Source organism: Protobothrops mucrosquamatus, unplaced genomic scaffold, assembly GCF_001527695.2.
Source record: "Protobothrops mucrosquamatus isolate PMUCROS unplaced genomic scaffold, P.Mucros_1.0 scaffold_6, whole genome shotgun sequence".
NCBI lineage: Eukaryota > Metazoa > Chordata > Lepidosauria > Squamata > Viperidae > Protobothrops > Protobothrops mucrosquamatus.
This window is the reverse complement of record NW_015386082.1, coordinates 1,060,350-1,074,171: the sequence shown is the minus strand read 5'-3', so window position 1 is coordinate 1,074,171 and position 13,822 is coordinate 1,060,350. Positions and strand designations below refer to the sequence as shown.

The 13,822-nt window shown below is 34.0% G+C and overlaps 1 protein-coding gene across 1 annotated transcript in view; it reads right to left on the bottom strand.

The window, feature by feature from the left end:
* EXOC2 (exocyst complex component 2) overlaps positions 1–13,822 on the bottom strand; it is a 94,375-nt gene that overhangs the window by 25,909 nt on the left and 54,644 nt on the right. Inside the window, exons 12-18 of the mRNA XM_015813961.1 lie at positions 12,076–12,201; positions 11,483–11,607; positions 6,569–6,637; positions 5,490–5,647; positions 2,242–2,363; positions 1,256–1,317; positions 492–572 (exon numbers count right to left, since the gene is read on the bottom strand). Coding sequence (XP_015669447.1) covers positions 492–572; positions 1,256–1,317; positions 2,242–2,363; positions 5,490–5,647; positions 6,569–6,637; positions 11,483–11,607; positions 12,076–12,201 — 743 coding nt within the window. The remainder of the gene's footprint in view (positions 1–491; positions 573–1,255; positions 1,318–2,241; positions 2,364–5,489; positions 5,648–6,568; positions 6,638–11,482; positions 11,608–12,075; positions 12,202–13,822) is intronic.

Below are 13,822 nucleotides of genomic sequence, written 5' to 3'. Positions count from 1 at the left end.
CAGAGAAGGCCCTCCCCCTTGGGGTCGCCAGCCGGCACTGTCTGGCTGACGGCACCCTGAGGAGACCCACTCTGTGAGAGCGTACAGGTCGGTGGGGGGTAGTCTGTGGCAGGAGGCGGTCTCGAAGGTAGCCAGGTCCGATGCCAAAATGGTTGCTTAGTGAACACATAACTGAGAGCAAGAGACACTGTGAAGATCACTAGTTGCTGCCCTCTTATTTTGATAAAAGTTCTTTCACACAGTTAGTTATGCCAGCATTACTCTCAGTGTGGTGTGTGTTTTCATGTACACAAAATTGGGGCATAAATGAGTGCATTTATTTATGAATGGTTGTTAACTGTGGTAGTCATTAAACAAGAAATGGTTGTATAGCATTGATAACCACTTCCATTTATTTGAAAATTGGTAGGAAACTAATTTATTACTTTAATGGCAAAGAGATTTGAATGATTATTAAATAGAACAAAAGAGATGTATTAAACATTACTTACGCTAGTCTCCCCAGGTTTACAGTCCAAAACTCCTTTAAGTGACTGGATAGAATGTATAACACATTGTTCAAACTGCGATGGCTAAAAAAAGAAAGAGGAAAAAGTAAATTACTTATAAAATCACTGTATTTGTTTTTTTAATTAATTATACTTTCAAGTATTTGTCCACTTAAAGATGAAGAACTCCAGTTTGTCTGCTACTTATTAGAGTGTTCCAGTACACAACAGTATATCTGAAACTGTGTGTAAATCTAATAATATAATGTCATTGAGGACCCTGAAATAATCTAACTAAGATTTTTCCAATATTTTTCAGAATTCTTCATCTAGTAGAGCCAACATATTTAAAAGGATTGCATTAAGGGCAACTTTCATAAATCAGCTTTCATAAAGTTCTGATTAATTGCAATCCTATTATAAAATATATTCTATAAATTAAGTGAGAGTACACAGTTTTCTATTCACTTTAACAATTCTGTTAGTTTAAAAATTATGGTTAACAATGAGAAAAAAATAGCCTATAAAGGTGAATGGGGATTTGACTCCAGATTTTCTCAGTCTCACTATGACATTCTAGCTCTTTGCTCCTGTGAAGTCCCCCAATTCCTTCAGATGTGGTTTCTCTGAGGTTACAGCTTCTAGTACTGCCATTAGATTGGTCTTCTTAAATAGATGGTTTTTTTCATATTCAATTTCCAGACATACCAACCCAAATTTAACATTATACTGTACAATAACAATATTTGAAAAAAAAAATTACCCACCAAACTTGTTAAACTTTCATTATCAACAATCCAATCTTCCTTCTCAGCTAATTTTTTCACATCTGTAAAAAAAACCAATGATATCAAAACTGTTATCTTCAGTATAGCATAAACCTACATTACAAACTGAAATGAACTCATTTGAGAATGTTGTCAATGTTACATTAAAAAATAATGGCAACAGCTTTTATACATCAAGCTTACTGCAAGCAAAGCAAGAAAATATTGGATTCAAATCAATCTATATTGAAAAGATTGCACATTAATTGTTATAATATTTTAGTTATGTTCATTGCTTGAGTTATATATAAAAAGGCAGAATAAAAATATAATAATAATAATGTACTGTATGTTGTTCATTGTACTTGAAAATGTTTTAAAGAGGCAAAACGATTATTGAAATGAATCATTTCCATATTCTACATATTCTTTAATTAAAAACTATAGAACTAAACTATCAGTAAGGTAAATTCAGAGGAACAGAGAGTTCTCGCTTACTGACTACTCATTCAGTGACTTTTCAAAGTTGCAATGGTGCCAAATGAGATTTAAAGCTAGTCCTCAAACTTGGAACAGTTGCAGTGTGTCCCCATAGTAATATGAACACGATTCATGTGCTTGGCAATTGGTGTGCAATTGTAAGAGCTGCAAGGCATCACCCTTTGCAACTTTCCTAGCCGGCTTCCCACAAGCAAAGTCAACAGGGAAGTTGGCAGGAAGTTGCAGGTTGCAGTCACATGACACCGCACTTAACAGTGGGGTCCACTTAACAACTTCAGCTAGAACTGACATTGTAAGCTGGGCAGTCACATGATGTTTCACTTTACAACCCACTTTACACTTAGTGATGGAGATGATGGTCCCAAATACGATCAGTAAGCAAGGACTATCTGTTCATGAAAATAAAATCACAATTGAGAATTTTTTTAAAAAAACCAGTAAGAGATCATCATTGATAAATAATTTTTTTAAAAAAATATTACAACCTTCAGCTGTATGTTGCAATGTAATCATTATAGAACGGATTCTCAGGTCAAAAATGAGATCCTGGATGATTTGAAGCATATCGTTTGGTATTTCAAGAGCAGTAAGAGATTCATAGCTAAGCCTGGAAAGCCAAAGAAAAGAAAGCAATTTATAATGAGCCTACTTGTTTATTATGAGATTCAGATGTCAAAATATTCAGATGTCCTCACAGGGGGTTCGTATATGTGTGTGAATAGTAAAAAAAAAAAATCTTAGTACTTCCTCCAGTGGAGCCCTTTCTTTCAGCAATGCCATATGCCTAGGAAAAGTCCTAATGATATTTAATACAATTGTAACTCAAAAAAAAAAAAAAAGGATACAAGTAAAAGAACAGCAGCAGAGTTAAGTGAAATCTAGGTCTGAAAATGGCCACTTTCTTTATGACACACCTCTCCCCACGTTCTATGATAAAACAGTATGGTATCATTATTTTGTCAGCAAGCTAACACGGTGCCAGTAATTTCACCCTCAGACTCTGGAGATATTCATACCTTTTCCTCCTATGAGTGCATATTATGATTTAGTTTCAAGTAATTTAGTAGTGAAAACACTAATGTTTTGAGTGCACAAACTTTTGCTTTCTACCATAGCTGCACGACAGCACTAAAAGCCAACTTTTGCTGAGAGCAGGATGGACTTTACTTTTGAGTAGTTCCCAAGTTTTCATAATTTTTATCATATTTATGGATTGGCTACCTTTACCATTTAGTCTTTTTTTTATTAAAAGTTTTATAAAAATTACAATATAAACCCCCATACCCACCCCAAAACCCCCCTCCCTCTCCCCCACTTCCCAGAGCTGAACACAGGGTTACAAATATAATAATCATAATCTAACTAACATTAACCAACTATTTAAATAACCAAGTCCATAACGCGCTTTAACTCCCTTTTAACATAAATTTAAACAAATTAAAATTAAACACAATAATAAACAAATTAACAACCTAATTGTTAAACAATACAATACTAATACTAAAATAATAATAATAATATAATAATAATAATCTAAAATTTACTCATAAGCCAAATGGAACTTTTTAGTCCCATATTTATTCTGAATATAATCTATCCATCTTCTCCAGACCGAAGTGTATCTTTCTTGTGATTGATCCTTCAAATAAGCAGAAATCTTGGCCATTTCTGCTAAGTTTGACACTTTAAGCGTCCATTCTTCTATAGTAGGCATTTAGTCTTGAGTAGATGTTGACAGGCTTCAATTCTTAAACTCTGTTTTTAGTATTTCCTTGTCTCAAGCATGAGGAATAGTGAGAACTTTGGGAGGAAATGCTGGAATACGGGAATTTAAAGTTGACAGTAGTCAACGTATAGTCTGGACTCAACAAAGCATATTTTAACAAAAATAAAGTAATACTAAGTAAGATTACATGGCAACAAAAGCTAATGGAAATAGGAATTTTACATGCATTAAAAGTATAGTCAGAAGTAATCCCAATGAGAAATTTAAAGAGAGCAGAAGCAATCAACAGATTACATTAAATGTTATGAAAATAACACATAATGAGGGGGGAAAAGGGAGTAGGTACTTACAAACTATAATTTGAATGGTAGGAACCATATGTTCAAATAAAAGGAAGAGAGAAAAAGAAATAGCACATCAGCTGCAAAGCAAATATGGAAATCAGGTAATACAAAGAAATATGTGACTAATTTGACTTATTTTCTATACATTATTTTTCAGAAATCCCACAGAATTATATAAAGTACTGGAAGATTGGTACCAAAGGGACCTAAATAATTTAATAGATTTGTTAGAATAATAAAATGAGCATTATGATATTATGACACAAACTCTACTTCTTTGGAACATGCACTATCACAACACATGTACAAAGGAGACAGAATTTTTGTCATGATATTCATTCTGTCTGTCGTCCTCCTTACTCCCTGCATTTATAACTCTGACTGGCATAAACCTGCAAAACAGAAAAATGAGAACCCAGGAAGCCAAAATAAGACAATGTGGTATGAAATCATGGGAAGATGCTAGGGCACATCATCAAGTGATTAATCTATAAGCTCATAAAAACAATGTAGCCAGTTGTGATTTGTCTCTATTTTAATTTCTTAAAATAGATTGTGGGAATTAAGTGACAAAACATATTCTTATTAGCAAAGTAGTTAACTATGGACCCACAGATGGCTTGAAAACTATACTCAAGGGACATCATCAATACTTCATCAAACTGCTATGAGATAACAATCCTGAGCCCAGTACTCTTCAATGTTTCATTCATGCCTTGGATGAAATTAATGAGGTAATGCTTATCAAATTTGCGAACTTGTTGGCCTAGCTAATATTCCTGAACAGGGATTCCCAAGAATGTTGACTTTTCAGGATGATAATGAGGACATTTGAGAGGAGTTAAAATTTTGGGAATGTCTGCATATACAAAGCATGGTCACTCTCAGAAGTGACTTGCACTCTACTCGGAGAAATCAACTTATCCAAGCAAAGCCTAGAACATCTTTTGTTGTTAGTGTAACCCTTATGACTAGATCACTATCAGAACTCGCTCTCACTCTGCCTAAACAATATAGTTCCATATATTATATAATGGTCAGTTCCAACTTGGAGCATTGTGTTCAGTTCTTAGCACTGCATGAAAAATTCAGAGGAACTGGAACAGATGCATTTGATCAGTGGTTTGAAAACTAAATCACACAAGAGAAGACTGAAGGAATTAGTTATGTTTAACCTTGAAAAGAGAAGGCTGAGGATGGGATATACTAGAACTTTTCAAGTATCTGAAGTGATATCACACAGAAGATATTATCTTCTATTATCTCAGAATGTAGAAAATGACGTAATGGTTTGAAGTTAAAAGGAGTGATATTTTGATTGAACATTAGGAAACCAATCTAATAGTAAGAGCAGTTTGATAGTAAAATGAATTACCAAGAGAGATGGCAATATTATCTTCAATTGATGCATTCAAGAGGGTTGCCAGAAGATTTAATTTTGATTCCAGCATTGAACAGGGGATTGGACACAATTGTCTAATTGTTTTTTTTTCCAAATTCTGTGATTCTGTGACTTATTTTTGTTGGTACTTTGTCTCAATCAGAGCTGTAGTTTCATAAACTCCTAATTATTTGGGCCATACAGAATATTCAAGACTGGTTCAGAATAGATGGGACTTGCTGAAAGAAACCAAAACTGATATTGATTTAAGATGAAACCAACCTAACAGTTTGAATGACATGGGGTAACCACTGACTAGAAAGTTCAGGTTTCATGTCCCAGCCACCATATTCTTTTAGTTCATTTTCTTCAAGGCTGAATGGAAGCAAAGCACCACGTATCAGTTTGACCTGGGATTGCATCACTTGCTGAATCATCATCTAGGACAGAAAAAGAAAAAAACATGTTAACCCAATGATAGTTGCACATAAACCACTGTATATTGAAACAAGGGAACGTTCTCTTTGATAAAACAGTTCATTAAGCACTACCAGCACTAAAGTGAAGGTAGCAGCAATTTGAGTAACTGAATGTGTGGAAGATAGTTTTTTTTTTTTATTAGCCAATCTAATATTAGTCAATTAGTCAATCTTATTAAATGTCCTGTTACCACAGAAGACGTTTTGGCTGCTAGATCAGCCTTGCTAACTTTTCATTCTAATCAGAAAACTGCCAGCAGCCAGGAAGTGAAACAGATAGGATTTATATCAGCAAAGGTAACAAAAAAATACACATAATAAGGTTCCAGGAACCAATGAGGTCAAGGTACAAATTAGGTCTAGGGAACAAGACAAGGGCTCTAACAGCTGGACACGGGCTCATATTACCTGAAGACGTATCCAGCACTGTGTTATGTCTCATTAACCAGAGTGGTATTGCAGGTTTCAAGCTTATGCCATAAAGCTCAATACAGATTCCCTATATATCCTAAGTAGGTTGTCACTACAAACAGCCTTCACTCTATAGTCTCAATGTTTCTCTGCCTTTCAGCCTACTAAATCTTTACCTGCTTTCACTCAATGAATACAAACGTTGTTTGGGGAAATCCTGGCTGGAATCTGATTTGTAAGTATCCAAACAGCAAGGGGCAGTTTTTCTTCACTTTCTTCTGCTGGGTCCTGGATCCTGACCTCATCAATTCCCCCCAGGCTTTTCCTTATCTTTCGAGGTTAAGCCCTACAGGGCCATTGCATTCAAATGCACAGTTAATATATTAACACACAAAGCTCACTTCTGGTTTTAAAATATTTAAAATCATTTCTGATTTCCAAAACCATCTAAATGGATGCCTACTCATTTACCTTGAAATCATTTTGCCTCTGCCTGGCATTCTTCTTTGATCTTTCCATTTGGCCAGATTTTTCAGCAGTCTTATGAAAGAAAAAGAGATGCCAATCTTACCACATTAGTATTATCAGGAACACATGAACTATTCTATGTAGTACATACAGAAGGGTCTAATTATTATAAGGATATTGCAGCAAGTGGAAGAGAGTCTTTAAAACTGGACTAATGTTCTAACATGCTTTAATAAATTAACAGAGAACATTAGCAGTTCTCTGTTAGCAGTTTTTAATAACAAAACAATTTTCCTACGTTATACTACTAAAATGAGTTTGCTAGTATATCATATTCAAGTATACTCAATAAATTTGAAGTAATTTAAAAATATTGTTTAGTATACAGTACAATTGGGTATGTCTAGTTTAACGAAGAGAAGGATGAGGGGGGACATGGTAGCAGTGTTCCAATATCTCAGGGGCTGCCACAAAGAAGAGGGAGTCAAGCTATTCTCCAAGGCGCCTGAAGGCAGGACGAGAAGCAACGGATGGAAACTGATCAAGGAGAGAAGCAACTTAGAACTAAGGAGAAACTTCCTGACAGTTAGAACAATTAACCAATAAAACAACCTGCCTCCAGAAGCGGTGAATGCTCCAACACTGGAAGTTTTTAAGAAGAGACTGGACAACCATTTGTCTGAAATGGTGTAGGGTTCCTGCCTGAGCAGGGGGTTGGACTCGATGACCTCCAAGGTCCCTTCCAACTTTTTTATTTTATATTATTATTATTATTATTATTATTATTATTATTATTATTATTATTATTATTATTATTATTATTATTATTAAATATAGTTTGCCTACTAAGAATGAACCAAAGCATATCCTATTCCATTTAGAAAGGAATCCCTATCTATTCATTTTGAATATATAAAAATTCTCTATTTTGGTTAATTCCTGATTGTGTTACATAAGCTAGATACCTTGGTCATTAATTATGGGAATCAAAAGAGAATGGGACTGGTTAATTGAAGTTCTTATTTTTTTTTAAAATATGGAGATTAGATCTGTTTCCTTTCAGATCTACAGAATCTATGAACACTATACATATATTCACCAAAATAGTTCCTCTTTCCCACTAATTTTGTTGATTAAGTTACCCCCTTCCTGTAGAAATTTCTGAAGTAAGTCCAACAGTTACATCTTGTGCATTCACCACATGTATAAACAAGTCTCACTTCAGTTACTAACTTTCTAAACCTAGTAAAACCATGGCAATCCTTAACTAATTTTTTAAGGTATGCAGGTCACTTCCGGTTTGCGCTCGTATCACATGGCCACGCAAGAGCGGACCTCTGCTCCCCATTGCTAATTTTGCCCTGCCAGGGGGATGGCAATCGCTTTGAAAGCCCTCCGAACCCGACAGGAGAAAGGCTAGCCGCATGCCAGCGTCTAGCCCAAGCTACTGCAGTCGAAGTCCAAGAGCACTACCAAGAACAATAGTGAACAGCGTGCTTGGAACTGGTGAGAGTATTTGATCTTCTCTCCCTTATTTTACAATTAGTCCCTGAGAAAGATCCCCAAAGCAAACAACCTCAGAAAGTGAGAGGAGGGGACTACATTCCTATTCCCCCATAGACGGAAGCAGCGAATTAATCTTTACGGAGGAAAAAACCTTATTGAAATTAAATTAAAAAATACTACGATCTGATCAAACTTAGAAACTAAAAGAATCTGATATTTTAAAGGATTTTGATTGAATTACATAAAAAAGAAAAAATAAGAACTTTTTGTCTGAAAGAGCTGGAAAATAAATATTTGCTGACATCTAGTGGACGATGAGTATATAGCACATTAAAGACAATGCCCAGAAATAAAGAAAAAAAAATCTGTTCCCATGAACTCTAATAACCTTTAAGAAGATAGTTGCTAAGGAACAGAGAAGAGATAGCATAGTGGGCCAGCTATAAGATTGAAAAGTGTTTGAAGGAAAAGAAATAATTTGATTGTGGTTTAAATTTATGAACTGTTTAAAAACTTTGATCTATGACAAATTATTGAGAAGGGAAGTTACAGGAAGGATTTAAGTTGGCTAAATATATTGAATTGACAATTGACTCCTGAAAGAAAGAAATTGTTATAAAACATTGATTTTACTGAAACCTTGACAATGGAAAATTACAGTGGATTATAAAAATTATATATAAAAACTATACAAAATTGGATTGTATGGATTTTGAGTTTTGTTAGCTTGACAAGGCTAATTACAGAAACTATGGCATTTATGATGGACTACTCGAATGGAGGAAACAACATGGATATGACATACTCATCAAAAAATGATAGAAAACCACACTTAATATCTACTCCTGAAAGATTTAGCTTGAAAGATCAAAGACTTTTAGAAACATTTCAAGACAAGACAAATACTTTCCAAGACGAAATTTATGCAATGCTACAACAGATACAAACTACAATAGATTTAAACCACGAGGAGATTAAACATAACTTTGATACTATAAGTGAATATACTTCTAACTTAAATCTACAATCAAAAAACATCCAAAGAATGATGGTAAAGAATGAACAAACAATCCAAACAACAGAATGTGAACTAGAAAAAATGACTTAACTGGTGAAGTTACAAATGAAGGGAATTAATACAAACAAGAAAAAACTTACAAGACTTGGATACAACAATAAATATGGAAAAGATACTTTATACATTAGAACGTCAAAATAAACCTGATAAGAAAGAAGACTTAACAAAATGGACACTGCTAGGAGAATCATTGTTTGGAAGACAAAAAGCATACATCCTATCTACTATATATCCTCTACTCCTAACAATAACTACAAAAATACAAGAACTGGACAAGCTGAAAATATTAATTTGAAAAACAATTTGGCAAAGGAAGAAGATTAGAGACGGGCTGAAGAGACTGGATTCGCCATACCAGATGGAATATTATATGAGTAAACACTTGTTTGAATATGGCTAAATAAACAAATAACTTTGGCCATAAAGGGACCTTAGAATAAGTGGGATAAGAGATGTAAGCAATATAGTATTTTTTGATAAGATGCAAAATGTAAAAATATTAGGATGTTGTAAGTAAAGGAAAAGTTTGAATTTTAAAGACAAATAAAGTTTGAAAAGATTTAGGATTAAGGAACGATTGAAATATTGAGGGGAAATTAGGCTTAATAAGAACTCTGAAAAAAAGGATATACAGTGATTTAACTAATTTTTACAAATAGAAGTGAAATATAAATTGACTAGAAAGATGTTATGGATAGATGTTATAATAGATAAGTAGTATAATATCTCTATAATATATGAAATATGAAAATACTGGGATGATATATTTAAATGGAAAATTTGCATATTTAGATGTTAAATACTGGGAAAAATATGATTGACAAGAATTGTTTGAATATTATGGAGAAATTGAACTTAAACAAGATTTATGAAAATAAGATACATGGTGAATCAATAAGATGACCCTTACGAAAATAACATAAGCTGATAAGAAAATATATATATATATATGGACGCTACTATTGTTGGTATAAATATAGAAGAATTTTTTTTATTTAATCATTTAAATATGGAAAATATCAAATATTAGAAATTATATTTTTTTAATGTTGTAGAAAGAGAATACTACTGGGTGAAGAGAAGATCAAGGAAATATATTATTAATTGATATACTAATTATGGAAATATAAAAATTATTATTATTGATTGTTTATTAACTATTATCAATTGTATATTCTTTTCTAAAAAAATTATGAACCAAGACAACATGCTGTACACCAGGCACTAAGGTTGTTATTGTAAAAAGCCAATAAAACCTTTACAAAAAAAATAAAATAAAGTATGCAGGTCATTTTTATGAATAGTGAGACTAAGTCACTCAGCTTCTTTATTACTAGTTTTTTCCATGATTGCTCATTACTTCCATGACTAAATTATGTCCCATGTGGGTTTTGAACACAACTTTTATGAGAACCATTATGCCTGTGTTCAACTGTCTTCTTACTGTTAAAGAATCACAAAATGAAAAACAGCTGGCTAAAATGGAATTAATATATTTTTGCACTACTTCCAAGCATGGAAACATTTTAAAACAATCTTAGCAGCTTGAATATTGAACTTAAGCCTGGATATCAAAGAATTAGAGATAAAAAGCAGTTATCTTCTAATTTCCTTAGCCCCAAGTGTCCACCAATGAGGCATGTAACTTTTTTAGCCTCTTCATCTGCCAGACAGATGCATAGAGGAAAGAGCAGTTAATTGGTATTTGCTGCTGTGCAACTATCATTCAACTCTCGACACTTGATAGCAATTGCTGGGAAGAGCAGTTGCCATTCGTTAGGCGATTGTATAAATGCTGGCAGATTGGTAATAAGAGAGAGTCCTGGTCTGTCAATATTAAACAGGGTGAGAAGGCAAGCAATAGTAGTAGTTAATACTATCTCTTAACAGCTTAAGAGTGATGAACCCTGGAATCTGCTTAACAATGTCATTTCTGATGCAGAAGGAACAGCAGAAGCAATCTATAAAGGAACAATAATATTATATTTATATTCTACCTTCCTTCTCATATCTCAATCTGCCTGTAATTCCCAATTCAATTACAGGGGGAGAGGTGCTGATTGGATCATAGGCACCTAATGAATGTTATAGAAGTTTCAATCTGGGACCCTCCATTCTTACTCTAAATGTCATGTACTGCATCAAACAGGTTCAGAAGAAGTGCAAAGAATGATCATTTCCCCCAATTTCTCTGACCAGTTTGTTCTTCCTTAGGCCTTCAGAGAATGAATCACACTTGATATTTAAGCAAAGGAAACTTGAATAAGCTAAACATTATTTTATGTTCCCCATAAATTGTACATTGTCTAAGTACCAAATAGAAATACTCATACCTCACTAAATAAGCTCCCATTCACATAAGAAATCCAAAGTTTCCAGAAGTTGGGAAGCTGGCTTACTACAAGTTTAGTTAACTTTTCGACAAATGCTACTTGCTGAGGAGTTTTAAATCGCCAATCTGAAAAAGGGAGGCAAGATACAAATTCATTACTGGAAAATTGTTGGAGAGGAATTGTATTTGTGATTGACATCAAAAGTGGTAACTCATAAACGCTAAAGAAATAAATATGCTAGATAGTATTAAATAAGACTTGGCACCACACTGCTTCACTTAGCAAATTTAAGTATCACAGAAGCACTCATATTAAGAGTTTAATTGACTGACATTTGTGATTCAAAATAAATTAATCCAATTAGCTCCTCTTTAAAAATCTGATGTCAATATATTTAAATATAGCTATCTATCTTAAGCCAAATTAAGGCTAGATAATGAGATAATGAGGACAATTAACTGGGGACCCCCTAATTAGTACTTCAATGTTTTGCCCAATGCATTACACCAGGAAGGCAAGTATGCTTCCACCATTTGCAGAATGAAAAGGAAATCCAACATGCAAAACTGTAAAGTGATCACGACTGGACTTACTTTCATCACGACTGGACTGATTGCTGCTGCCTCTTTTCAATGAGGCACTCCGACTGAGATGGCCAAGTGAAGATGGGCGAGCTTCACTGTCCAGATCAAGCAATGGACTATGTATCAATGGATTGACTAAATGGGAGAGTATATGAGTTATTGGTATTAGTTAATACACGGTATTAACTTTTATAATTTGCTCTTATTCACTAAACAAAAAAACTCACAGATAAAAGTATACAATTCTTACAGCTGATTGCAACAAACAGGATTGGTTTTGTTTAATTGTACACACACACACACACACACACACACACACATACAATTCCTAACATATCCCAGATCAGGAACTGTAATGTATCTTATTATGTTGGTTCTTGATTGAATTTCTTATAGTCAGCAAGAATTGAGGACAATAAAGAAAAAAGTCTGTTATAAAAATGTACAAGAAATAATCTACTAATTATTTATGCTTCTGGCACTGTTGAAATTGCTTTAATTTTTCAATGTCTAGTTGTCAGAAGGGCTCACATAGTGTGACAGCTTTATTGTTTACACACTTCTGAATTAGGTTATCTGCTAAATGAAGAAAAAAAAAAGCCCACAGATGAAGATAAAAGTAGTACTTGCAACTGATTACAACAAACAGGATTGATTTTACTCCAATATATCCTAATATGCTTGTATTTGGGTGCTTTTCATATAAAAATTATTACTAAAATGTACAAGATATAATTCTATAGTATTTCCATATGACATACATGCTTGCACATAAAAGTTACATAGTTTAATTTCACATGGTGATATAAAATAAATGAAACAAGCATTAAAGCCTTTAATCTTTTCTGTTCTCTACGTTAGAAGATCAAGTACTAGAGAAGAATAGTTGGCTTCATAATCTTGGTTGTACATTTCTAATACGCATTTGCCTGATTTAATGGAAAGAGGAAGTTGAATTAGGTATCCAATCTAATACAGTGTTTTTGTACGTAGTAATTTAAAAAGCCCGCATAATGTAAACAGGTGATATGGATACCAAGGAATTCCTTGACATATCAATCAATGTAACTTAAACCAAGGTTAAAGCAAGTTACTGAATGAGCCACTTTTGTCTCACAATAAGAGCTTTTGACTTTCCCAAGGACCACAAAGAGAGCATGGTGGTAATAATGTGACATCATTATTAAGGCAGGATCAATTTTACTCCCCTCCCCCCTTTTTTTAGAGTTTGAGAGAATGTTGTGAACATGTAAGAAGAGGTTATTTTGTCCTTTATATCCCCCAAATCAATGCAACTTTAGAGAGCTGGAATTTTTATGGAGTGCTGTAATAAATTGCTTAGGCCCAAATAGTAGATGGCTGGAAGCCTCAATTCTTCTCTCCCCAAAGCCTCTTTGGTGCTTCTACTTATTGCTTTGAGCCAGCAGCTCGGTAGTTTCTGCTGCTACCAACTATCTTCTAGGGACCATCTTACTTACTATCTATATCCTAATTCTCAAGTGTCTGTACAGCCCTTCTGACAATTGGAAGACCAAATTGAAAAAAAGGTAATTTCAACATCCAGTTTTGGTCACCACGATGTAAAAAAGATGTTGAGACTCTAGAAAGAGTACAGAGAAGAGCAACAAAGATGATTAGGGGACTGGAGGCTAAAGCATATAAGGAAAGGCTGCTGGAATTGGGTATGTCTAGTTTAATGAAGAGAAGGACGAGGGGGGACATGATAGCAGTGTTCCAATATCTCAGGGGCTGCCAC